The 26374-nt window shown below is 43.1% G+C and overlaps 1 protein-coding gene across 2 annotated transcripts in view; it reads right to left on the reverse strand.

Moving 5' to 3' along the window:
• The window catches only part of SAMD5 (sterile alpha motif domain containing 5), a 380822-nt gene extending 357991 nt beyond the window's left edge, over positions 1-22831 (reverse strand). Inside the window, exon 1 of one of the 2 annotated variants that reach the window (XR_012919257.1) lies at positions 19474-22831. Coding sequence is in view for 1 of the 2 variants with exons in the window: in XM_076002880.1 (XP_075858995.1) it covers positions 22135-22593 (459 nt within the window). In the remaining variant the exon portion in view is untranslated. The remainder of the gene's footprint in view (positions 1-19473) is intronic. The other variant, XM_076002880.1, reaches the window with a different exon arrangement.
• Positions 22832-26374: the final 3543 nt, after the last annotated feature.

Below are 26374 nucleotides of genomic sequence, written 5' to 3' on the forward strand. Positions count from 1 at the left end.
CATTCAGACAAGCCACTTCTAAATCTGTTTGGGGGATGTGGATTTATCATGAGACTTTGCTTCAAAAAGGATTCTACAAGAAAAGAAGAACCTAGTCCTTCTGCCTGCGACTCGCCATGTCACTAGAAATACTCTCATTTCATACAGCACAAAACTTAGGCTGGAAAGGTAAAAGGCTCGCCACCCTCAGGCCCCAAACCAAACCAGCCAATGGCTCAGCAGGGATCGGAACCCCATATTCCTCTTACAGTCCTTCCCCTGCATTCTAGGTGCCACAAGCCATGTCCACCCTGTGGCGGGAGATGACTTGTCCACATAGCATGGTCTAGTCTGAGAATCTACACTGGGGTTTTTACAATGGTTAATTTAAGTGCAATGTGGCTTGGCTGTGATGCCTAGGTTGTTTTTTTTGTTGTTGTTTTTTTTTTTTCAAACACCAGTCTGGATGTTGCAGTGAAGTATTTTTTGATGGGATTAACATTTTTAAATCAGCAGGTTTTGAGTAAAGCAGATTATCCTGCACAGTGTCAGTAAGCCTCATCCAGTCAGTTGAAGGCCTAAAGGCGGCCCCAGGAGGGTGACTGCGACATCATATTTCTTGGATCCCTGGATCTGCGGCTGCCGGTCTGACTTGCAGATTTCAGACCTGCTGGCCCCTACAATCGTGCGAGCCACTTTCTCAACATAGGAGAGAAGAGGAGGAGAGGTGTGGGGTGGGGGCAAGAGACAGAGAGACAATGAGACAGAGACACACACACATATCACTGCTTCCGTTTCTCTAATACAGGGGTCCTCATGCTGTCAGACTGGAGGTGACTCTCTTCCTGTTATCTTCTGCCACCACCGATGGTCTTGCAAACCCTGTTGTCTACCTTCCAATCTCAGCCTGGAAGCCTGCTTGGTTCTTTAAAAATGTTCCCTTTGCCTGACCACAGGTTGATCTACCAAGAAGTTGAAGCCTAAGGACCTATTGCCTGAGTTTTTCCCAGGCCCTTTATCTAATTTTGTATTCTCTTTCTTTAAAGAACCCCCTTGAATTTCATGAGCTTCATGCCCCATAAGCCCTGGATCTGCACCTGGGCCCAGTGGATTGGTCTGGGCCCCCACGCCAACTGGCAGCACCACCAGGCACTTTCCTGCCCAAGGCCCAGCCTAATTACTGGGCAGGCCGGGCCACACTGCTGTCACTCTGCTGCACAGGGTGTATGACACTCCTTCAGCTCAAAAGAACTTCAGTTAACTACCCAAAATCCTTGAAGTAACTATAATTCATGCTCCCCCAATGCTGTGGTACTAAATTATCTAACTGACTCTCCAGGAGGAAAAATGGATGCACATAGACACATAAATGGATGTAAATAGACACATTCACAACGTCATTATAAATGTAGTAAACATTGTACCTACATAAAGTCTAAGCAGCACACAAATTTTTAATACAAAATAAAATCAACTCTAAAACATCACTTATTGTAAATTCCATGTATCCATTTGCATCTCACAGAACGTTTTTTGTTAATTTTGATGCAACTCTTATATGGGAAGCCAACCTATAGTTGCAATAACGAGTAGCAAGTTCTGACATGAATGGTGGTTGATATGTTTGTTTGCATTGATGAGCAAAATGAAAATGGAAGAAAGTGTCCTTCTAGTGAGACTTCAATCAGGGCAACACTCAACGGGGGCCCGCCAGGCCCCAGGCAGGATGCCACCGGGCTGGCAAGATGGGTAAGGCATGGGCCTGCCCTCACATCTTATAGAAATAAGAAGGCTTAAAACTGCAATTATCCTGATAATAATCCAAGATTAAAATTAAATACTGCAATTTCAGGTAGGATATTTTAAATGCTTACCCAAGTTCAGTTGCATAATTTACATAATCATAACTGATTATGATAACTTTAGTGTAATTTCGCATGTGGACTGGGCTTTGTTCACATAAACAATATTAAAGTAGTTTTCTAAAACATCAGAACAAAAATTAATTGAGTGTTTTAGAGCCTAAAGAAACCTCTTTATCTCTAAAATAGAAAAAAAAAATTTAAACTATTATTTTTATTTTTTAATACAATAGAACATAAGACAATTTTTATTATATGAATTATATTCTTAACTCTACACAACGTAAAGTACAAAGGTCTCCATTCAGTGATATCATGCACAAAATAACAAAACCCTAACAATTGCTGATTATTATAAAGATGAGGGAAAGATTTACCAAGCTTCACTTTCTTCAAAAGAACATATTCATGTTATGCAAAATAGCACTTCTGTTCTTATAAAAGTCTTTAAACTACTATTTTTAAATCCTCGAAAGTTTAAATGTCCTGGGATAACTGAAACACATATTCTGGTTTTGTCATATAGACTTCTCAAGCAAGAAAGGATCTACAGTGGGGGGGGGAGGGGAGGCATATGTTTTATAAACAGAACACTATTTAATGTGCTTTAGTCAAGACAGTAGTTTACAGTTTTAAATAAGGCTAATTCTAGATGAAAGTAGGTCAAGTTCAGAGGTTAACTTGGATTAACTGGAATCTGTGTTTCACAATTTTGTAGTTCTCAAAATAACAGATTAAGACCATCAAATAATAGAAATTGCAGAGAAAGCTGATTATGCAAAACGCCCAGGGCTCAGAACCTAGAACGTGATTTTTCTCTGTTTGAAAACCACTGGCCTGGCCACGCATCTCACTAATTCCTCACATTATCCTCAACTCCACCCCTTGCCACTTTGCACCCTTGCTCTCTCCCTTTCAGGTGGCGATTCTTAGCCTTTCCTGGAACTCCCCTGGCTGCAAGGTTTGCCTCTTCTGGGTTGTTCTGCTTATTAATTACACAAACCTCAACAACGACCACAAAGACACAAAGCAAAACCACAAGCCAGTTGTGGCCGAGGGAGGAGGCAGGGATTGGGGTGGGATGGCATGTCTCCAAGATGCCAGGGAAAGGAAGGTGCTGGGCCCCAGAGGGCACCTCGGGCCGCTTCACTTTGTACTCCTCAGCAGATAGGAAATGAGAACTGACATGCCCCATCACCGGCAAGAAAGCTGTCTGCACCTGCCTCCCCCTTGCCGTGGACAGACCACGTCCTCCAAGGGAATTCTGACAAGGAGAGGGTCCGTGCACGTGTGCCTGTGCCTGGGTTGGCGTGGTGCTAAGTTACTGTCCTACCAAACATCACTCCTCCTCTCCTGTTAATGTGCTTTCCTATCCATGTCACCTACTATTTATACTTCAAATCTGAGGTTAATTATTACTCAACAGACATCTCAAACACAGGCAACAAATGTTTCCCTTCCTGCAGCAAAACCTCATAACATGTTTGATAGTTCTGTCCGCAGTTTTTTAAGCAGAGCCTAAATATTAGAAAAGTATCTTCACCATATATGGTTAAGACTTACCCACTTTAAAAGAAAAAGACCACGATAAGAAAAAGTGCTGAAGAATCCCAACTGTATATGATATTTTAAAATGTCCTCTCAACACATTTCTAAAACTAAGAAATCTTTCTCACTAACTTTATTCTTTTAAATACGCAATACAAATCATATGTATCTCAGTTATCATACACACTGTATAAACTGGGAAAACCCTGAAAGAATTATTTTAATGACAATATTCAAAAATAGCCTTATAGTACAAAATATTTGTAAGTGTCCAACTCATTTTTATTGGATATTTCAAAATGTTCTAAAATTAGTATAGTACCAGCAAAGTAAGTGGTATGAAAAGTATCAATTGTAAACCAGCTGATTTGGTTTGAAGTGGAGAGGAAGTAGGTAGAAAGTAAAAAAAAAAAAAAAAAAATCCAAGGAAATCATTACTGATAAGTTGATTAAACATTTTCAATGAGTGCTACACCTCCTTTATGTAAACCTTCTGGAAGGTTTCCTATGACGTTGTCTATAATGAAGCAATGATAGTATCAAATCATCCTGTATATATCCTAACAACACAAAGATATAGCTTATTTGCATATATGTCTCATAAGGCAAAGTTTATACCATTAACAGAATACAGTGTTCAATTCTAGAAGATAAATAGACCTAAATTACACATAAATTGGTGTTCATCAAATTGTTGCATTAAGGCAAATGAAAGTATTATAATATAATAATAGAATAATATTGAAGTATAGACAAGAATAAAAACTATATTTTATTTGATAATATTAGGACAATATTTGTAATATTTTTAAAACATGATTGCCAACCTAAGAAAAAGTTTTTGGTTTACATAAATATAACTACAAAGATGAATATTTCACTAACTTGTATTGCTAAAACTTCCTTGTGCATTTTTATCTTTGATACTATTTTCATCTTTAATAAGAGCTCACATTGAATACATGATAGGTTAGCTAACTTACTGAGTGCTTACTATGAACCAAGCACTGTGCTAAGTACTTTACATACATTTTCTCATTCAATCTTCAGAATAGTCGGTGGCCAGAAACATTATTTATTATCTTTGATTTATGGGTAGGGAAACCATGGCAGGGAAACCTTAAGCAATCTGTCTGAGGTCGCACAGATCAAAAGTAATGAAGCCAGGCCCATCTGAATTAGGAGCCTAAGATTTCATCAGCGGTACCGTTTAACCCTTGGTTAGTTGGTTATTCTCTAATAAGTGTCATGCAAATACGCTACAGATTTATGGTCATCCTTTGCTAGCTTACTTAAATCTATTGTAATACTGACTGCCCCTGGATTTGGTAGAAACCGAACTCTTCAAAAGAGATCACTTTCACTGGGCAACAATCTAGTTTCATCAGCTGCTGAGCAATTCACCACACTGTCTTAGAGTCCAGCTCAAATTTCAACCACACGTGATGAGGATTGATTTAACTGCTGACAAAATAACTTTCTAAATCAGGTGGTATAGCATGACTGTCATTCAGTGCTGTGGGTTGAACTGTAACCGCCCCCAAATTAATATGTTGAAAGCCTAAACCCCCAGTATCCCAGAATGTGACTGTATTTGGAGACAAGATTTTTAAAGAGGTGATTACAGTAAGATGAGGTCACATGGATGTGTCCCACTATAGTATGACTGGTATCCCCATAAAAAGAGGATAGTAGAACCCAAGCAAGACACAGACAGAGGGGCGACCATGTGAGGACACAGCAAGAAGGCAGCCATCTGTGAGCCAAGCGGAGAGACTGCAGAAGAAACCAGACCCGTCAACACTTTGCTCTTGGACTCCCAGTCTCCAGAACTGTGAGAAAAGTTCTGTTGTTTAAGCCACCCGGCCTGTGGTGTTTTGTTACGGCAGTCACAGAAAACTAATCCAGTCAGCGATTAAATCCATGCCCACCCCTTGCAGGAATATCCTATTCCCGAGTCACATGCCTTTGATTGATAAAAATAAGGAAAAGAATTGATTAGCAATGTAGCAAAAAAATGGAGGATAAGGTAGGACACACCAAAGGGGGTGCCTGTAGATAACGAGATTAGGAACTCCCGAGGAGAGAATGGGAAAGAAATTTTAAAATGGTAAAAGTATGAAGGAGCTTCGTAAAATAAATAGGGTCAGGTAACTCCCCAGGTCAAATATATCTGACAGGTCCCCCACTCCTGGCATAAATTCTAAACTCATTAGCACCACAGGGAAGCCCCTCACAACCCAGCCCAAGCCCACGCTTCCTCTCACACCAGGCAGCCCTGTCCCCGTCCTGCCAGCACCCAAAGTGGACCACTCCCAATCTCATACTCTCATTACTCTGAGATTTCACTTGTGTTGTTTCACGCACTCATTCATTCAACAAATATTTACAGCAAGGTGCTAAATATACAAAAGTTTATAAAATGGACAAGATCCCTGTGGAATTCAGTCTAGTTCCCTCAGCTCCCAGCCCAGACATACTGTGGCTCTGCCTAGGGAAATGTCACCTATCCTTTGCATTCTAGTGACTCTCCAAAGATCCTCCAAACCCCTGCTCAAAATGAACAGTTCCCTCCACAGCACTCCCATATAACTCTATTTCTGTTTCCTTTTGGTACATTCATGTCATGCTGAAATATTATGTATACTTACTTACATATGTACTCATGGATGTTATGGATGGATTTGTGGATGTGTGTATCTTTCTCCAGATAACAAATTCCATTAGGCCACCTCTGAATTCCCCCCATAACACCTAACAGTGCTTTGAACACATTCTTGGTGTTCAATTAATATTTTCTGAATGTAAATAATAATAGCAATTAATAATAATTAATATGCTAAGGTACAATATTGAACAAAAATATGAAACTCACCAAATCTAAGCCTAAAAAAAACTCTAGGTTTACAGTCTTTTCCCTGCAAAATACCATTCCCCCTCCCTCTGCACATGTTCATGCTTTTTAGCTGAATTGCAACGAGCAGTTCATCACGTCTGAGCTCTGCCCCAGGAAGTCATTTCTAGCAGGCCATTCGAAGAGTGTGGTATGTAGGTGACACTGACTAAGTGTCAAAAGGCAGCCAGGTGTGGTCTCTGTGGCATATCCAAGGATAACGGCCAGAAGGTTGGGCCTGTACCTGCTGTTCCTTGGAACTTAAGATTGGTTTAAAGATTGATGCCTCCACCATAAAACCAGCTTGCTTTCCAGAAGGCACGCTGGCTTTCTCAGTTGTGTTTTCCTTCCTGGATGTGAACATACCAACAAACTGATTCTGCTAAAGAAGCAGAATTTGTCAAGCACATTCAGGGACACTGGCAGCAGCCAATGCTGCCCTAACGCAGGCTGGCAAAGGCTTCTCTCGTCGTCATCATCAGACTTGGAGACACAGGTGTCTGTTGATTTTGCTCACATAGCAATCAACCACCATGGCTCCCGCCTCAATTAGAACCTGAACTGCTCTCTTTAGAAGGTTAATGGCTGTGGTTTAAGTTTGATCTTTCCATTACTTCTAACAAGTCGCAAATGGGAAAAGATAGATTCATAGCCTTTCTAATCTCTAGCTCCCAATACTTTGGATAAAAGTGAATAAGAGTTTACTAAAAGATCGAATGTTATTTCCACAGATACCATTCTTTTATAACACTTTTTTTCCTCTTGTGTTAGTGTCGCACACACTTTTAAAAATGTATTCCGACTCCAGGCAGGCCGGATTCATGACACACTTGCCTCCAGCACACATCTCTTTAGGGGTCGGCCCCACCCACACCTCCTCCCTGAAAATCTGCCTCCCAGCCACATCAGCTGCCTATTCCCTGGACCACACGACAGGTCCCCATGCCACGCATAGCTGTGACCACAGTCCGTGCAGATCCAGCCACAGTAACTTCTTGAGGGCACGGACTAAGTCTATTCTTTCTTAAAAAAAAAAAAAAATCTCTAGGACATATCCACTCCCTGACTCACACCTATTTTTCACCAACAGAAAAACAGTTGCTGAATCTTAGAAAGCAATGTTTTTAGGCAAAATTGCACAGTGATAACTACCATGGGCTATGGTGTCAGTACACGTGGTTTTCAAATATAATTTGCTAATTGTGTGACTCTGTATAAGTTACTTAAGCTCTTAAAGCTCATTTTCCTCATGCATAAAATAAGAATGGCAAAAAAGAACCTCTTAGAGGGTTGTCCTGAGGATTGAATGAAATAGCGTAGTAAACCACTCTTCACAAATAATAATGATAAATACAAACTTATCACAATTGTTATGATTTGGCTACTTCAAGGCTATTTCCTTATATATCTGAAGAGATCACCAACAGCCACAGGAAGCTTTTCCTAATTTGTGAGCGTCATATTTAAAAAGTAACTCTAGGAGGGAATGGAAAATAATATTTTAGATTTCTAAACTCCATGGGGGAAGTGAGAGAGGCATTCAAGCAAGCAGAGCAGTCCCCTCCAGATGTGAAAAGGAAAACCAAACATATCCATAACTAATTAACATACGGTCGAATGAAGAAGAAGTCTAATTATCACAATTAATGAAATCAAAGCACAGTGAAAAGGTTTTTGGAATAAAGCTTCAGTTCACTCTTCTAGGAGCTCTTGCTTTTGCAATTTGCCTGCTGTCAAAAAAACACCCTCACTTTTCTGCTTTCCCCACAAATCACTGTTAATATCATTTAGCATGAGCATCCAAAAACAGCGATGTTGGGGGGGGTGTCAAAAATATCACACTTCCTATCAGAGAGCAGGTCTAATGTGGCTAAGCAGGTCAAGTGTGTGAGTGCCATGATGTTTTAATAAGCAATGAATAAGAGCAGAAGATTCAGTTCACCACCGTTTTCAAGGTAAGTATATCAATATAAGGAATCATACTGACAGAGATAACCACACTGGCCCAAATTACTATGCCAAAAAGTGGCATAAAATCTCTGACTTAAAATAAGACTGCGATAAAATTCAAAGTTAATGTCACCCACGTAAGCCCACTCTCTACCACCTCTCTATAATGAAGTAGGTCTCAAAAGAGTAAATTACTTTGCACACCCTCTGGCTCAACTCTAATCTATAATGGATGCAATATGCATATCCCAAAATTTTTTCCTACTATACAAGCCTAAGCAAGCCAGAGATACAGTGGGCTTGTGTGATCCCAGATAGCAACTAATCCCATCCCTTCTTCAGATGCCTAAAATGACGATGACTAGAGTGCTAACAACCTACCAAATCGTCATCAGTTTCTTCTTTCAAATTTAGGTGGAGCTACTTTGCACCTTAACCTGATCCTGTAGGAAGGAAATCTTAAGACTTGTTCTGTGATTTTGTTACGTAAAATATTTTCTCTTCATAAAGCTCACCTATAGCTTTATTACTTTTGGGCCATGAAAATATTGCTACTACTTAATACAGTACTATTTTTGTCAATCACGAGCTTCCCCAAGGAGTGCTTCCTACTATAGCAGCTTTCCATTTTGTGTTGATACATGGTTACTTTAAAGTGGCCATATCTTTATTGCATGATTGATTGATGACTAGCTTGGAAAGCGTTAGGCACACCATTTCTGCCAACTCAGCAGACTTTAGCATCTGATCAAGGCACTTTATCCAGAAACATAGTATTCCTGTACCCCCTTTTCGATCCTTGCTTTGATGACCTTTAAAAAAAAAAAACATCCAATTGACCATTCAATGAATGTTTAAATGTAAATCAAGAACTTGTTATAATTGAGTTTTCCCATTTTATCTTTGTTACACATTGAGCTATTATTTCTACGAGAAGCCAAAGATTCAAATTAAACTGAATGCTACTTCCCATTTCTTTTATAAGGGTTTTCAACTTGACATGGCATCTGGCAAGCAGCCCCTAGCTATATATTGCACTAAAAGGTCTGGGGTAGGTTGGGGACAGGAAGGGAGCAGATTACTGGGAGAGGAGAGAGGAAGAAGGAAGTGGAAGAGTGGAAGATGAAGGAGAAGAATAAAATTCCAGAATCTGGGAGGAATTTCCTGAACTACACTGAGAAAAACAAACAAACAAACAATAAATCTCTCTTTGCTGTGAAAACAGCACAATCAATAGGAATTCAAGTGAATCCCTTGCCCCTAACAGTGTCTGACCCCTGGTTGAATAACTAAATGTCTGTACAAGCCAGAAAACCAAACCTTTACCCACAACTATGTGGCTGTTGCATTTGAAGAAAGGAGGGTCCCTACACCCCACTACTCTTGCTGCCTCTTGCAAAAAACTATTGGCAGGAAGCCAGTTAATATGATATCATGACAATAACTGTGGAAGTGATTATACAACTGAAGGTAAATGTCAAATAGTATTCATGAAAGAAAAGAAACATAATGTAAAAGAATGTAATAATGATCTGGAAGGAAGATGATTATAAATTCCTCATCTCACACTTAGGTTGCTTCAAAAGACATCATTTCATTTTTTACTACATCTCAGTTATGTAAGAATGGTTTAAGATTCAGCAATCTATTAATATAATACATCAAAACATTAGGCCCAGTTTAAGAAAAAACTTGATTATTCTTAAGTTGCCAAAAAGATATTTCATAGAACTAAATATTTACTCCCAATAAAATTTCCTACGAAATTAGGAAAAGGATGCTTTCTTAACATCATGAAGACTATAATAAACTGACAGCCAGTGACAGAATAATAGCAAAATTCTTGTAGTATTTCCATTAAAATTTAGAATATGACAAGAATACCTAATTGTCATTATTATTTAATACTGCTACATAAATTCTAGCCAATGCAATAACACCAGAACAAAAAATAAGAGCTATAATAACTGTAAAGTATGAGATAAAATTATTGTGTGTGTATAATTATGTCTAACATTAGACCTTTACCTTGTATCATACACCAAAATATACTTCAGATGGATTAGAAACTTAAAATGTAAAAAATGAAACCAAAAACATCAATAGGAGATATGCATACATATTAACTGATTATTTTGAACTAGAGAAGCAATTTGTAAGGACAAAGGCAATCACAAAAAGTGATTATCTTTACTGAAAAAAGAAAGAAAACCTGGAAAGCAAATGACAAACTGAACAAAGTAGTTTCAATGATTAGGACTGGCAGAAAAGTTGTTGTTCTTGTTATTTAAAGAACTTTTTTGTTGTTGTTACATGAATACCTTTCATAATGCTTGTTGGGGCTTAAAGAACTTTTCTAAATTATGAAAAGAATACATCTCAACAGAATAGCAAGGCCATGAACTAATAATTTAAGATAAGGTCTTCATATTGACAATAACTTCACAACCATAAAGTTACGCAAATTACTATAAATTTCAGATATATTTTGAGTAATTACTATGTGTCAGGTATTATCTGAGGCCTTTTATGCACTGCTTCACTGATTCCTCACAATAGCCTTAAGAAGTAATATTATATCTATTTTATAGATGAGGTGCTTCATGTTCACAAAGATTAACTCATCCAAGTAAACAGTAAAGAAATAATTCACACTCAATTCTGAGTCTATATTCTCTACAATCCTCCATTTTGAAAGAAATCACTAAAAAATTACTAAGGTACAATATATAAAATGTTTTAATTTCTGGACATCCAAAAAACCCATAAAATTCTAAGGTAAAACACATTCTTATGTTTGGGAAAAATCTTTGCAATGTCTCAGAAATAATGGCAATTTTCCTTAATATATAAAGAGCTCTTGCAATACAACTGGAAGGGGTCTAAGACCAGTCGAAAAAATTAGCAAGCACCATGAACAGGCAGTACGTAATTATAACATAAAAAGCCTCAAACATAAAACTATATAAACCAGTAATCTAAGAAATGTAATTCAAAGAATGATGAAATGCCATTTCTCATACATGACCTTTTCAAATAATAAAAATATTGCAGTAATCAATAATAACATGGGTAAGATTTCAACCCAATAAGGAAATGCTTAAATTAATTATGGTATTAACATAAGACAAAATATATCTTACTATTAAAATTATTTTTCCTGGGGAGGGAGAATAGGGAATGTTGGTTAAAGGTTATGAAGTTGCACTTAGACAGCATGACTAAGTTCTGAGATTCTATTATACTGGTGACTATAGTCACCATTAGCATAGTGACTATAGTTAATAATAAGATATATAATATATATAATAATAATATATTGTATATTTGAAAATTGCCAAGAGATTAAATCTTAAATGTTCTCATCACAAAAACATAAATATGTGAGGTAATGGATAAGTTAATTAGCTTGATTTACTCATTTCACAATGTATATATCAGAACATCACATTGTACATTATAAATATATATACTTTTTGTCAATCATGTCTTAATAAACCTAGGGAAAATCATTTTTCGAATAATACATACTAATATAGAAATAGCATTACCCTTATCCATATAAAGTACGATACCAGTTTTGTGCATCTGTACAAAACAGATATTATTACACATAAATGATTTTTAAAGAAGTATAGTATAATGTTAGAAATTGTAATACAGGCCATTTTAAATTACTTATCAATCTGTTTCATTGTTCTCCAAATTTTCTTAATTCAGTGTGTTTGCATTTCACCAGAAATATATTTTTTAAATTTTGTTATAAACATAATGATTTATTCTTTATCATTAAGAATACTTTAAATCTGTAAAGTTCTTTTAGAATTTACAAAGCAACCTCATATGTATTATACCATTTAATTCATACAAAACCTCTGTGAGATATTGGCACCACTTTAAAGAAGAAAAAACTTTTCAAACTAAAATGATCCCATTTCTTTATATTTTGCAAGCACAGGGCAGAGGTAAAGTTTTGCCCCAGTTGTAAGTACTAACAGAGTCCATAAAAGCAAAACTTTTCATTATGAACATGTCCTACGCACAATTTTAAACAATGTCAACAATAAAACATTTTTCCCTGAAAAATCTTTTGTTGGCCTAAATTCTAATTGTTGCAGCTACTGTTGCGTTTTAACGGCTTGTATGTAAGCTATGAGTTAGCATCTTTCGTTATTTGCTCTTTAATAAATGTAGTATTTTACACAGGAGTTAATTCAGAGGCTTCAAATCTGCAGACTTGTTTACAAGAGTCCTTTTTGAGAGTAAGTTTGCAAAGCTGTTGTGACTACCTCATGATGCTACACATTTTTGAGTTAAACAGGCAATTTGAAAAAACCCATGATACCATCATGATTTATAAAAAGGAATAAACAACATTCGAGTTACTTCAATTTTTTGATTGTTATGTGACCACTTGGAGTTTTCATTGTGTTGAAAACTTAAAATGATGAAAGAAGGTATGAACTGCAAGGTATACTTTAGTTTGGGAAGCACAAATTCTATTTCATAGATGAAATATTTTTACTAAATTTGAATACTTTAAAATTAAAATGTATTCTTTCATTTACTTTTGATTGTTTTAAAGCTAGAGAAGTAATCAAGAAAATAATAATTACTGTGTATTATTACATGACTTGCTTAAAATAATTTTGTTATATATAGGTGAGATGTTAAAAATGATATATTCCAGATATCAAATACAGTAGGCACCTTTCTAGTCTTATTGTAAAGTTATATATTATATTCTAGGGGATATATATAATATATATAATATATAGATACATATTATATATAGATACATAATATATATTATATTCTAGGAGATATAGAATATAGAGTATTCTATATTCCATCTTAAAATTTGTCAAATCTGCTCATTATTTTTTTTTTTTTTTTTTTTTTTTTTTTTGAGACAGAGTCTCGCTTTGTTGCCCAGGCTAGAGTGAGTGCCATGGCGTCAGCCTAGCTCACAGCAACCTCAAACTCCTGGGCTCCAGCGATCCTTCTGCCTCAGCCTCCCGAGTAGCTGGGACTACAGGCATGCACCACCATGCCCAGCTAATTTTTTACATATATATCAGTTGGCCAATTAATTTCTTTCTATTTATAGTAGAGACGGGGTCTCGCTCTTGCTCAGGCTGGTTTTGAACTCCTGACCTTGAGCAATCCGCCCGCCTCGGCCTCCCAAGAGCTAGGATTACAGGCGTGAGCCACCGCACCCGACCTGCTCATTATTATTTTGATAAATAAAGATTACATACCAATTGTTGTTTTTTCTTTACCTCACTGACATGTTCCAAAGGAAGTAGGTCTCATTTTATTTGTATTTATAACTTCGTGGAAATGTAACAGTAAGATTTTAGAGAGCATCAGGCCATTTATTTCAATTAGAAGCAGTAATGAAATCTCTTTAAACTATTAGATGTCACTTAGTCTTTATGTAAGACAGATTGGATGCCTAATGCTTTTGGCATGATCCACAGCTACGGATGCCTTTTAATAGTTATTGTATTGACTGAAAATAAGGATTCCTTTCCCTCCTCCTCCCAACACCTCCCTAAGTCCAAATCAGTGGTTAATCTGAAATAGCACGTTTTCATAAAACTTAGAAAATAACTAATAAAAACCTTTCAACTCAATACTAGTAGAAGTCATCATAAGCCTTTGCTATAGCCAAGGACTCAATGTTGTTTCCAGCTCTTCATGAACTATGACCCTGAGAAGCTACTTGCTATCATGATTCCCAGGGTACCTTCCCTCACCATGGACATTTTTCCAAACACCTCAAAACACCCCTTGTTTATTTCAAGCACCAACCCTGATCAAGTCCGTGTCATCCAACTCACCTTACTTCAGGAAAATTCATTTCAGAACATATTTCTGGTATAGCAGAATTTGGGCACTTAAACATAATCTGAAAAGAACTGCATTTTTTGTCCATGTGTATTTTTTATTTCTATCTTATTGTTCATAGTATGCCTTCGACGACTACCTAGGAGCAGACAAGGTACATGAGGGCTACCTTGCTACCTCTACCTTTAGCATCTTTTTGTTTTTCACTCAAGAGTTTAAGCTGGGCGCGGTGGCTCACGCCTGTAATCCTAGCACTCTGGGAGGCTGAGGCGGGCGGATTGCTCGAGGTCAGGAGTTCGAAACCAGCCTGAGCAAGACCCCGTCTCTACTATAAAGAGAAAGAAATTAATTGGCCAACTAATATATATATAAAATTAGCCGGGCATGGTGGCACATGCCTGTAGTCCCAGCTACTCGGGAGGCTGAGGCAGAAGGATTGCTTGAGCCCAGGAGTTTGAGGTTGCTGTGAGCTAGGCTGACGCCACGGCACTCACTCTAGCCTGGTCAACAAGCGAGACTCTGTCTCAAAAAAAAAAAAAAAAAAGAGTTTACAGGAAAGAATGAATACAACACAACTCTGATTCCTTTAAGACTTGCTACGGCAGTGCAGAGTGGAAAGCTTTCTAGGACTGGCAAATGAAAAGCCCTAAGAACACCATCACACTATCTAAATCCTGATTCACCCATTGAGTGCTGCACAGTTTACTGACATTTGTGCACAGTTTACCTCATTCCTCCACTTTCAAGCCACAGGCACCTTTACTTACCTGCTGGGAGAAACCACAAAGGCTTTGCTCTTTGCAAATACATGGGAAATTGACTTCTGTGTTTTGAAAAGCCGTTGAAGGGAATTTCCACATATATAAACACAGATATGCGCTAAGGGCATATCTTTAAGGGTTTAAAAGTAGGAAAGGGAGTATAAATATCATAAAATCTAAAAACCAGTTTATAAGTCAAACCAAAAAAATAAAGCCCTCAGTATTCTATCAGATTCCATTTTCCATTTCACACTTTACTGAATGTCATTACTCTTCATTGCCTGATCTGATTCCAAATTACTATAGGTGTTTACCCCAAACCAGATCCACCTGGTAAGAATGAAGCCTTGTCACCACTAAAGACACTGCAAAGAATGTTCTGCAGGTGTCAGAGTTTTAGGAACGTTTTGAATAACAGCAGCACTGTAGTCTTCCAAGTGACTGTTTTCAAGATTACAACCTAACTTCAAGTATCTAAATTTTGAAATGTTTACTTTTTAAAAATCATTTCCATTATTGTATCCTCTGGCACATAGAAATGCCTGAGCATTATTTGTGTAATACTGAAAATCTACCACTGATTTATTACCAAACACCCCTATCATTAGGAATGAGACCTGGGCCAGCAGGCTCTTCTGTCCCAATTGACACGTGACCGCTATGATGGAGGCCGAGATGGCCAAGCCATAGGAGCTAACACAGGTGAGTACTCACCATGAGCCAGGCTATTCATCGGGCAAATGCTTTTTTCTCTCAACACCTGTTAGTAAAGACCTCCAAAAGCAGTTTGCTTTCAACTAGCAAGGCTAGCAATACACCTTCACTGTCCTGCCTTAGGGGTAATCAACTCTCCAGCCCTAGGTCATAATTTATTCAGCAGGAGCCTTGATCACTTTTCCCTTCTACAAGACATCACCATTTTCCACTACATTGATGACATTATGCTGCTTGGACCTAGTGATCAAGATGAAGCAACTACTCCACACTTATTAGTGAGACACTTGAATATCAGAAAGTGGGAAATAGATGCAACAAAAGTCAGGAACTTTCTACCTCAGTGAAAATTTCAGTAGTCCAATGGTTTGCTCTTGCTTCTTGCCTGCAGAGCTGGGACTTGAACCCTGCAATCTGGTTCTGAGCCTGTGCTCTTAACCACTGCACTATCGTGCCAGCAGGAAGGAGTGCTATGAATGCACTGCACTATTATTCTTCCCTAGATGAATTCCACGGGCTGCCACAACTCCCGGAAAATACACTTTCTTAGTTTAGGAGATGGGTGCTGACTCGGCTCTCAGCACCTTGCTATTGAGGGCAGGTATCAAGCACAGAAGAGTGGGTGACTGCTTAGCGTATGACTTCAGAAATGCCTATGATACCTACCAGTACCTGATTTTTCACAATGAGCGATTTATTTTGTTCATGGTGGCCAGCTGTCAAGCCCACCTGGACTTGCATGACCCTAAAAAGCACCTCCTTAAATTCTGTGCCCTGGAGGCCTCAACTTGCCTCACCCTAGTCTTCTTTCTACATGTTCTGCAGGAGTTGCATTTTAATTCCCAGTTCTTTTTTGAGAATGCTTAAGGAATAAACATATTTTGATTTTAAATTTCATTATTAATTACCTTTCCTCAAGTTTTAACCAGAGTTGATCTTTTTAACAAAACAAATGTAAAATAAACACATAGTACAACATTCTCCAACCCTTGACGTTTGCATAAAAACATCCCACTCTGACATGGTTCCAACTATTACCATCAGGCACTGGGTTAGGCCCACCACATTAAAAGCAGGGACCATGTTTGTCTCATTTCCTGCAAGCCCAATCCCATGGCCTAGCACATGGCAGGTGCTCAGTATTTGTTAAATGGAAGGATGGTTGGTTGGGTGGATGACAGACGGACAGAAGGACAGATGGGCGGGTGGGCTGAGGGTCCACTTATATGGAAACCCCACAGGCAGTAGCCTGCAAGGAGCATAAGAAAGCAGCAGCCCAGCCACCAGCCTAGCTCTCGTCTCCTCCCTCACCCTCTTCTTTCCAATCAGGGACTGAAAACAGAAGCCTAGAAGGATCCAAGCTGAGGATCCTTGAGGACATTGATTGAGCTGGAGCAAACTGAAGTTTGCCAGCTTCCAATCTGTCCCTAGTATTGTCACAAAGGCAGTTCTTGAAAGGAGGACTATTTATTGTCACTTTAGCTTTTGCCAAGACCCAAGGCAAAACTCCAAAGGACACAAACACATCTTTGCCAACCTCCCTCTTTCCTTTCTAAATACTTCACCCTGGCCCCAGACACAGAAGCCCTCCTGCAACCTCTGCCTTTCCAAATTCCTTCATCTCTGGCCATCTCTCCAGAAGAGCCACAAATAGCCTCATTACCACGAGAGTCTTGGTACTTAATTAAACTCACACTAAGGTGTGAATGAAGATTAACACTCCTGCAACAATATTAAATACTACTATACAGACTCAAACAATTTTAATTGGTAGATGGGGCAAGGAGCAACTTTTCAGTGAAAAAGTCTAGAAGCCTCACTAGCCCCCATTATTGACCGTAGGTCCTGCTTTTTTCTTTGGCAGGTCTTCTAGAAAATAAAATACCTTTGCAGCCCCATACCCTTCACACCTGCCACAACCCCACAAGCATTGTCAGACTTCATGGGACTCAACAAAACATCACGTATAACCCATAAGCTGCAGCACAAATAGATGAATGGTACCTTCTGCATGTATGTAGTCACATGTAACCCTGTGCGCTCTATTGTGTGATGCTTAGACTGAGGCATAGTCAGAAACACCGGATCATAATAGCTACCATTTGTATATTAACACAATGTTCTCCTTAAACCTCTAATCCTTCCACCTTCCCTGTCACTGGTACCACCTGGTCTTCGGTGTGACCCCTAGAAATTTCCTGATCTCCTTATCCCGCCCCCTCCACCCTCTACCAGGGGGCAAGTGCTGGCCCTTCCCTCCCAGCACTCTGGGCACTGTCCCCTCCCACCCACCTGGGGGACCTTGATGTCTTGAGTTGTCTCTCCCCCCCTCCCTTTCTCTAGCTCCAGCCACCAACACAGACAAGCTCCAGTTTCTCTGATCCTTCAACACAAATAAACCCACAAAACCCTTCCACTGACCCAAAGTCTCATTTCTACCTCTAGCTGCAGCTTGAGTCCCATCTTCTTAAACTCCCTTTAAAAGTCGGGCATGCTCTCCCTACACCTACTCTCACTGCTCCCCTCGCCCAAACCTGCCATGGCAAAGGTCCTGCATGGTGTGGTTGCCACCCCCATGGGTGTGACTCTGCTCTTGTCCTGCCTGGCCATTATCTGAGCTACCTCCTCCTTGAAACATGCCTGCTTCCAGTGGCTTCCAGAGCACCTCTCCTCCCTCTCTGCTCACCCTTTACACCTCCTCAGAACTACTTCTTCCTCTGCTCGTCTGAAAGTGGGGTGTCCCCCAGGGTTCTCTCCTTAGTCTCTTCTCTCTTTTCCATCTACGGCTCATTCACACTCATGGCTGATGCCCCTTGAATCCATATCTTTCACCACAGGACCTCTCCCCTGCTCCACAGTCATGCTTCTCACTGCCAGCCAGGCGGTGACGGTGACGTCTGGCAATTCCACAGGCAACTGACACTATGTTTAAACCTGAAGGCAACAGCTCTATCCCCTGGGTCTCCTATCGTAGGTGACAGCATTGCAATCCTAAACCAGAATTCTGCATGTCATCTCCATCTCTCTCCCCTCCCACCCAGTCATCCAAACAACCATCGAGTTGAGTTCCGTCAACTCCATCTCCTTGCTCCTTTCCCAGTGCCATGCACAGTCCAGGCCACCAGCATCTCTTCCTGATACTGCACAACCTCCTAACTGTTTGTCCTGCCTCTGCACAGGACCTATCTATAGCTTCCCTCTGCTCTTGAGCTACACTCCAAACTCCTTAACATGATTTCAAGGCTACCCAGAACCAGCCACTGCCTGTCTCTCCATCTCCCGCCACCTCCTCCAAGCGCTCAGTGCTTCCGCCAGACAGAATTCCTTTGTATTCCTGTTGCACGCTCAACTTCCTTCTCTGGCCCTTGCACATACTGTTCTCTCTGTCTCGAACACTCTTCCCCTTAAGACTCTGCTCCTCTTCAGGCTAAGTCCGCTCAAGCTTCAGTTCTCAGATCTCATGCCAGCTCTGGAAAGCATGCCATGGTTCTAGTTCCCTGCAAACTAGGGTGAATGCATTCCATTTTATGTCTTCCCGGCTGGACTCTAAGGTCCCTGAGGGCAGAGCTTCTGCATCCTGCCAACCACAGTAACCTGGAGCCCTGCAAAAGGCATGACATAGAGACTCTTGATAAGAAATTATATTATCCCCATTCCACAAAGGGGAAACCCCAGCAGTGAGAGAAGCTACACACAGGGCAGAAGAGGGAGTCTTCTAACACCATCTGATTTCATGCTCTTTCCAAGCTCCTGCTTTTCCAAAGCCTTAGACCTTTTTTGGAAAACAAATGATAAACTCATTTTTGACTTACATTTTAGCTCATTTCTCTCTCTTAACCAGACAACCTTAAATGTTATTGAAACAAATCCTACAATCCTTTCAGGTGATTCTTGGGAAAATGCCTCAACTTACTTTCCTCTGTAAAAGACTCACTGTTCCTGCCTTGATCACCTTTGGCACAATCCACTTTTAAGCCATGTAATATCCTCCCCAAAGTACAAAAATCACAGGCATCAATCATGCAAATGACTGCAGAGGAGCTTGAAGCCTGCTCCACCCAGCAAAATTCCAAATGCACATAATGAATACTACACATTCTAATTATGACAGAGCCAGGAATCTAGAGAAATCAGAGTGTACATCACATTTTAAAGAAAAAGTCCTAGCACTGTTCATGAAGAAATGAGCTGCATTGGAAAACACATTCTCACATAATTTAAAATCCAAAACTTAAGAGGCAATGCACACATAAGCAGCAAATTCAGAATGACCAACGTGAACTGGCACTACACACTTGTATGCTCAGTTTCATGTACATTAATTGTATTTTCACTCCTATTTCAGAGTGTGGTATTCTTTCTCACCATAAAGTTTGTTAGCTCCAGTTTTTTTTGGTCCCCAGCTGGAGCCACAATGAAGGAGGTCATGAAAACACTTCTGCTCCCATTTTATTCTTCTATCAGTTTAAAGAGAATTAAATATGTATAGCAAGTAAGTAGGATCATATCTTTATAATCAAATACTAGTATTATGGGATTTATATAAAAGTTTACTGAAATAATTCTTCACATGGAGAGTTAAGCAGTATTGCAAACCAAGTTGATATTTTCTGATATAAATTGTATGTATGCAAATGCTCTACCGTAATCACTCATTGATCTACGCAGGAGTACACAGTTCAAAGTTCACCCTTAGATATTTCATGTCCTTAAAATCCTTTTCAGCGTCTATGTTTGATATTCAGGCTTGTATTTTTTGCTTTTTAAGAATCAGAAACAAAATCTCTCACTTCATTCACACCCCTGTGACCTCCAGTGCAGTGTCCCTGCCCTCCCAGCCCCTAACACAGCACTTCCCCTGGAGACCAAGGAAGCCCTAGTGACATACATTGCTCTCTGCGTCCGTTTCCGGCCAGGACTTGAACTGTGCCCTCACCAATGTGAGCAGGTACTCCCATTCTCTCACCCTACGCCCACCTTACTTCCTGGGATGTTGATAACAAACATCTAACTGGCTTTGATTTCTTTTGACCTGCTGTGTCCAAGACCAAGTTTTTATACTGACGACCAAGCCCCTCTATCCACACTAGACAGACTTGCGACTCTAACTGCCTGGGAAGGTAGTGTTCCCCTCTCCTTTCTGGTTTTGGCACATATCAGTAGCACAGTCAGAGTGGGTATCCAGCACATGAGTTTAATTTGAGGCAAACTGTCTTTCTAACCTGCCCTCTTTATATCCACCTTATGAGAAGAATTTATATGCTCGACCAGGTTATCGGAGTTGCCCACCTCACCCGCAAGATGACAGACAGATAATAGTAAACCCCTTATTTCCATTGACCCTAGATCTTGTCATCTACTTTTTTACAAAGCTTTCCTTTGAACTTCCTTAAATCCAGGCATTATGACCTTAAGACTACAAAACAATATTATGAGCCCAAGACGCCCACAGCCCACATGACATTTAGATCATCCATATTTCCGGTTGGGGTATTGTGTTGTGTTTACTGCCAGCTGAGTAGCTTTGCCATCATTTTCTTTCCCGGCTTCTCTAAGTCTTGATTTTCAAACTGAGATGCACACAGTCCTGTGTAGCTCCAGCCACCCCAAGGGTTACCTGTGCTGTCTACTTCTCTGTCACATCAGTACCCTCAACTCCACAGCTGCAGGAACCTGCACGGAACAGAATCAGAGCTAGAGGCAGAGCGCTGATGGGACGTAACACCTGCTGCTATTTAACCAAGCAAAGCCACTCCACACATCAGGACTTCCAGGTCCCTCCCCGATGTTCCCTCTGCAGAGAAGTCCTACCTAGCTCACTTCCACCAGCTCTGTCCTCCTCCCCCAAATGTGGGTCCACTCAGACTTTCTAGAAGTCACAGCTGTGCCTACTTCATCTCATCTGGATTATTAAGAAACCAAACTGGTGACAGCACAGACTTCCGAAGCACACCGAGGTGGCCCTATTATTTCCAATGACCCTGGCACCTTATTACCTCCAATATACTTCAGTTTGGGAACTTGTCTCAAGTTCACTGACCCTTGTTTCCTTAACTTTCTCCCCAAGAATGCCCACGTTAATGGTACAGGATTCGGTTTCGTGGAATTGAGAGCGAGAGGGCATGATTTCCCACTCTTTAAAGAGAGTTCCCTTGCGAGTTTCTCAACACTCAAAAAGGAAAAGAAAAGAAATAGAAGGTAAAAAAAAAATGTAGGTATTAACCAATGTTCCGGTAGCCTGCAGACCCAAACACTACTACAGAGGGCACTGGGAACTTCCCTTTGCTATCAGGAGAAGCCCCGCGAGTTCAATTCCAAACAGGTGAGCACGGAGACTATGCAGAGGGCTGGTCCTAGTTTAGACTTAACGGCTGGGTGTGGGATCTTGTCTTCACCACCACCAGGAAGAAAGGAAGAAAGACCTAATACAGAGAGAAAACAGAAAAGAGTCCCAGACACCCAAAGCATCCTGGCCTCGCCGTCGTCACCTGGCCTGGGCTAACAAGCCCTGGCAGAAGCTGCTGAGCCGCGTCCCCTCCCGCCGCGCCCGGCCGCCCAGGCGGCGCCCCCTTACCTTGCGGGAGTACGGGGGCTTGCTCAGGTGGATGCCATCCCGGACGAGCTTATCCCTGATCATGATCTTCAGCTTCAGTTTGGGGTAGCTCACCAGCTCTCTGCTGCGGGGGGCGGTGGTCTGGCCGCGGGGGTCCCCGCGGGTGCCCTGGCCCGGGCCGCCGCACGGCTCCCCCCGGCGGCCAGTGGGGACGGCGTCCGCGGGCGGCCCGGGGGGCGCCGGCTGCGGCTCCAGCGTGAAGTAGAGGCCGGCGGCGGCGGCGTCCTGCTCCCGCAGCCGGCGCACGGCTTCCAGGATGCGGCGGCGGTGCGCGGGCGCCAGCACCCCGATGGCGTCCAGGTCCGGGTCCCCTATCTGCTTGCACACCTCCAGGTCATCGTAGCCGTTATCCACGAAGGACTCCGCGTACTGCGGGAGCTGCAGCGCTTTGAGCCACTCGTAAACTATGTTGGTGCACATGGTGGGGCCGGGCACCCCGCCGGCGCACACCCTCCCGGCGCCCAGCCGCACGGCCGGCACCAGTTCCCGGAACTTTTAATCCTCTCCTCGAAGGGGAAAGAGAAATCGCAGCAAAGTTTTCCTGTCAAAGGAAAGGCTCGGGCGCCAGACCGAGAGCCATGCAGAGCGGGCTGAGGAAGGGAGAGGCGAGCAAGCAGCAGCGCGGATTCCCCAGCCGCCGCGGAGCTCGCAGGCACTGGCGGCTGGGCGAGCCGCTCCGCTCGGCTCCGCGCCGCCCCTGGATGCGCCGCCGCCGCCGCGGGGAGGGGCGCGGGAGGGGGCGGAGGCGGGCGGGGCCCGGGCACCCCCCTCGGACCCGCGCGGGTCAGCGCCGCGCCGCGCCGCGCCGGAGTTTCCCCATCCCGCACCGTCCCGGGCCGCGCCGCCCGCCGCTCTCCGGCCGCTGCCGCCGGCGTCTGCACACGCGCCCCCCGTGGGGAGGCGACTCCTCCGCGCAGACCCGCGGCCGCCGGGCGCGCCTCGTCTTCGCGAGTGCAGTCACCGTCGTCCTCCCAGTGGGGAGCCTCTAAGCTGCCCGGCCCACCGGCTGGCCCGGATCGCTTTTCACGTTTCTCGCACACCCTACCGCTCCAGCCCCTGGAAGTCGCTGCGCTCACTTCTTCCCGAGCCTGCCCGACTCCAGCCTGCGCGCCCAAGGGCCGCCCAAGGGCACATCCCCGCCGCCCCGCCGCGCGGGGCGAGGCTGCGAGATTAAGTGTCCCCTCTCCCTTCCCCGATCCGCGTTGAATCCCCCTTCCTCGGAGCCCCGCCGCAGCCCAGAGTCCGGCGGTCTGGCTTCTTCCGTGGGCGCCCGCTCAGTGCCCGGAGCCGCCGCGCTTTGGCCCGGCGGGTGGGCGCGAGGTGGGGACCGCCCGCGTCCAGCCGGCGTGCGCGTGGCCCCTCCTCGCTGCCGCGGGGCTCGTGGCGCGGCCGGAGACGCTGCCACTCCGCTCGGCTCGCCCTTCCTAGGCTCCAGGATCTGCGAAAGTTTGGGATGGATTGTACTTTCTCCTCGGTCGGCGCGTCCCGCCCGGTCCCCCAGCCAGCTTTCTGCCGGGACCCTAGCCCCCGTGTGCTCTGTGCTGTCTCTGCGGGCCCCCACCTCGTATTCCGCCCGCGCCCCTGGGCGGCTGCGCCCCCGGGACACTGCGAGGCGTTCGGCCCGGGAGCGCGGGAATCAGAGCAGACCCTCCGTCCTCCCGGCCCGGATCTCGTGGGAATCCATACAGCTGCAAGCGGCTCCGTGAGAGGGGACGCTCGGACGTCTCCACCCCTCAGCACTTGCTCTCTAGGGAGTAACAAAATCCAATGCCTGAGTGACCGCCTGGGAGCGGGGACCGGAGTGGCAGGTGGAACAGACAGAACGCCTCGACCACGTTTCCCTGTGTCTGTCCTCACGGGGGAGGAAAGGACCGTGGGGCGGGCGTACTGTCTCCTCTTTTCTCGGAGGAGCTATCCAGCTTTGTACCTGAGGAGCTTCAGGACCCGACCTGACCCGACCCTTTTTCTGAGGGAGTCCCGGGGGAGTGCCAGCCTCTAGCCTGACCTTGGTAGGTGGACGTGCGGTGCTGTCAGAGTCCTTCCCCAACCTGCTGCGCCCGGGGCCTGCGGGCGGGGAGGCGGGGGGCGTCTTCCCCTAAATCAAAAGAGCTTAACCCCTCTTGGGACCTGAACCCTCAGAGAATTGACAGGTTTGGTCCTTTTGCCCAGGATAATACCGGCGTAGACGCACACAAAATGTTTCCCCAAGTTGCGGGGGGATTCTGGTGTTCCCAAGACCTGGGACTCGGGAATCTCGAATTAAGAACAGCTGCTAAAAGCGACCGTATGCTTGGGGAGGAAGGGAAGAGACGTGTGCGAAGACCCGTGGGGCTGTGTGTGCCCCCAGCCCTGGGTCACCCAGGCCGCCCTTTCCGGAGCCCAAGTGCGGGTCGCGGCCCGTGGTAGGTGGCGACGCGCGGGGCGCAGGGCGCAGGAAGCACCCGCCCCGCCACGCCCCGCGCGGTCGCGCCTCTCCCTCGCCACCGCAGGCTCGCAGTGCCCCCTCGCGTCCGCGTCCCCAAACTTGATTCAGAAGGAAGTGAGCTTTATGGCCTTGCCTTAGTTCCCTACCCTCTTTTAAAGTACAGAGGTTTACGTCACGTTCATCTTTATATCCCAACACTCTCTCATAAGGACCTTTGATTTTTAAAGGGAAAATATTCCAGCAGTTTGAATAGTGCCGCTAAGAAGCAGAATTCACCAGCAAATATTTATTGGGAAATTACTCTATGCCAGGCGTCTATACATCTATCTGTACATCTATGGTAAGTGGTGGGAGTATCCGATATCCTACAGGAGAAGAAATTGAGGTACTGAAACTAATTCGCCCAAGATGACACTGTTCACTATGGAGTTCAGGGTTATAACGCTGGGGGTAAATCCGACCCCACCCTCCCCACTACTAACCAACTAACCCCACCCTCCCCACTACTAACCAAGTAACCCCACCCTCCCCAATACTAACCAACTAACCCCACTCTCCCCACTAGTAACCAAGTAACCCCACCCTCCCCACTACTAACCAACTAACCCCACCCTCCCCAGTACTAACCAACTAACCCCACCCCACTACTAACCAACTAACCCCACCCTCCTCACTACTAACCAACTAACTCCACCCTTCCCACTACTAACCAACTAATCCTCACAGGCTCCAGCTCCTGCTGTGTAACAGACAGGAAAAATTGGGCCCGGTTGTAAGAGATGAGTTTCTGTTTCTTGTTTTTGTTTTTAAAGACTGGAAAACTTAAAACTTCAGGCTTTTATTGTCCTATTTTTTTCTTTCCCAAATTGTGTGACAAGTCCAACATTACAACTTAGCAGTTCTCTGCGTTCTTATATACAGCCTTTTCCCCTCTGGAAACTTAAAGGCATTCATCTTGTCTCATTAATCCTCAGCAAAGGCCGTGAGTATTTTTATTTCCATTTTATAATTAGTGCAGCTGGTTTGAGGGGAGATGAATGACTTGCCCAGGGTCATACCGTAAATCAGGACAGAGACAGGAACACACCAGCCTTGTCAAAGTGCCTCCCTGACTGGCAGCAGTGATTCTCCTTTATTTATGTGCAGGGCGCTGTCCATTTAGAAAATAAAGCACCCTGGTGGCTCTCTTTGGAAGGGAAGCCTTTTATAAATTAATCATTTATTAATCACTCATAAATACTACATAAAAATTGACCTCTAGAAGAAACCTACTATCTGGAGACTTCACTAGTCTGCACCAAGGAGACTTTTTTTTTTCTTCCAGGTTTCCCTTCTACTTCTCTATTACGCTTCTCCTACACTTGCTCAATTCTTCTTTGTGTAAACCCTTGAGGCTTGTATCTTTCTACTATCTGCCTCAGTATAGGGAACCTCTTTATAAATTTCATTCTAGAGGCTACTACATGTAATCTCAAATGCAGAAGTTCTGCAGCCTAAATGTGTCTACCTCCTATAGAGGCCCGTGGGTTACGGTCCAAAGTAAAACCGGCAAGAACAGTGATTGGCTCATTTTACAATTTGGAACTGTACCCTTTTAGGGGTAGTAAAAAAGACCCTGTGAAATCATCTCCAGCATTCAAACTTACATGGAAGAAGTCCAGAATCAGAAAGCTCAAGTTTCTTACATAAGGTCACACAACTAGTTTGTGACAGAACTGGAACAAGAACCTAGATCTGTTGCTCTTTGCAGTACTGCATTACCTCATTTTTGCTGTA

Source organism: Microcebus murinus, chromosome 5, assembly GCF_040939455.1.
Source record: "Microcebus murinus isolate Inina chromosome 5, M.murinus_Inina_mat1.0, whole genome shotgun sequence".
In the NCBI taxonomy this organism is placed as follows: Eukaryota; Metazoa; Chordata; class Mammalia; order Primates; family Cheirogaleidae; genus Microcebus; species Microcebus murinus.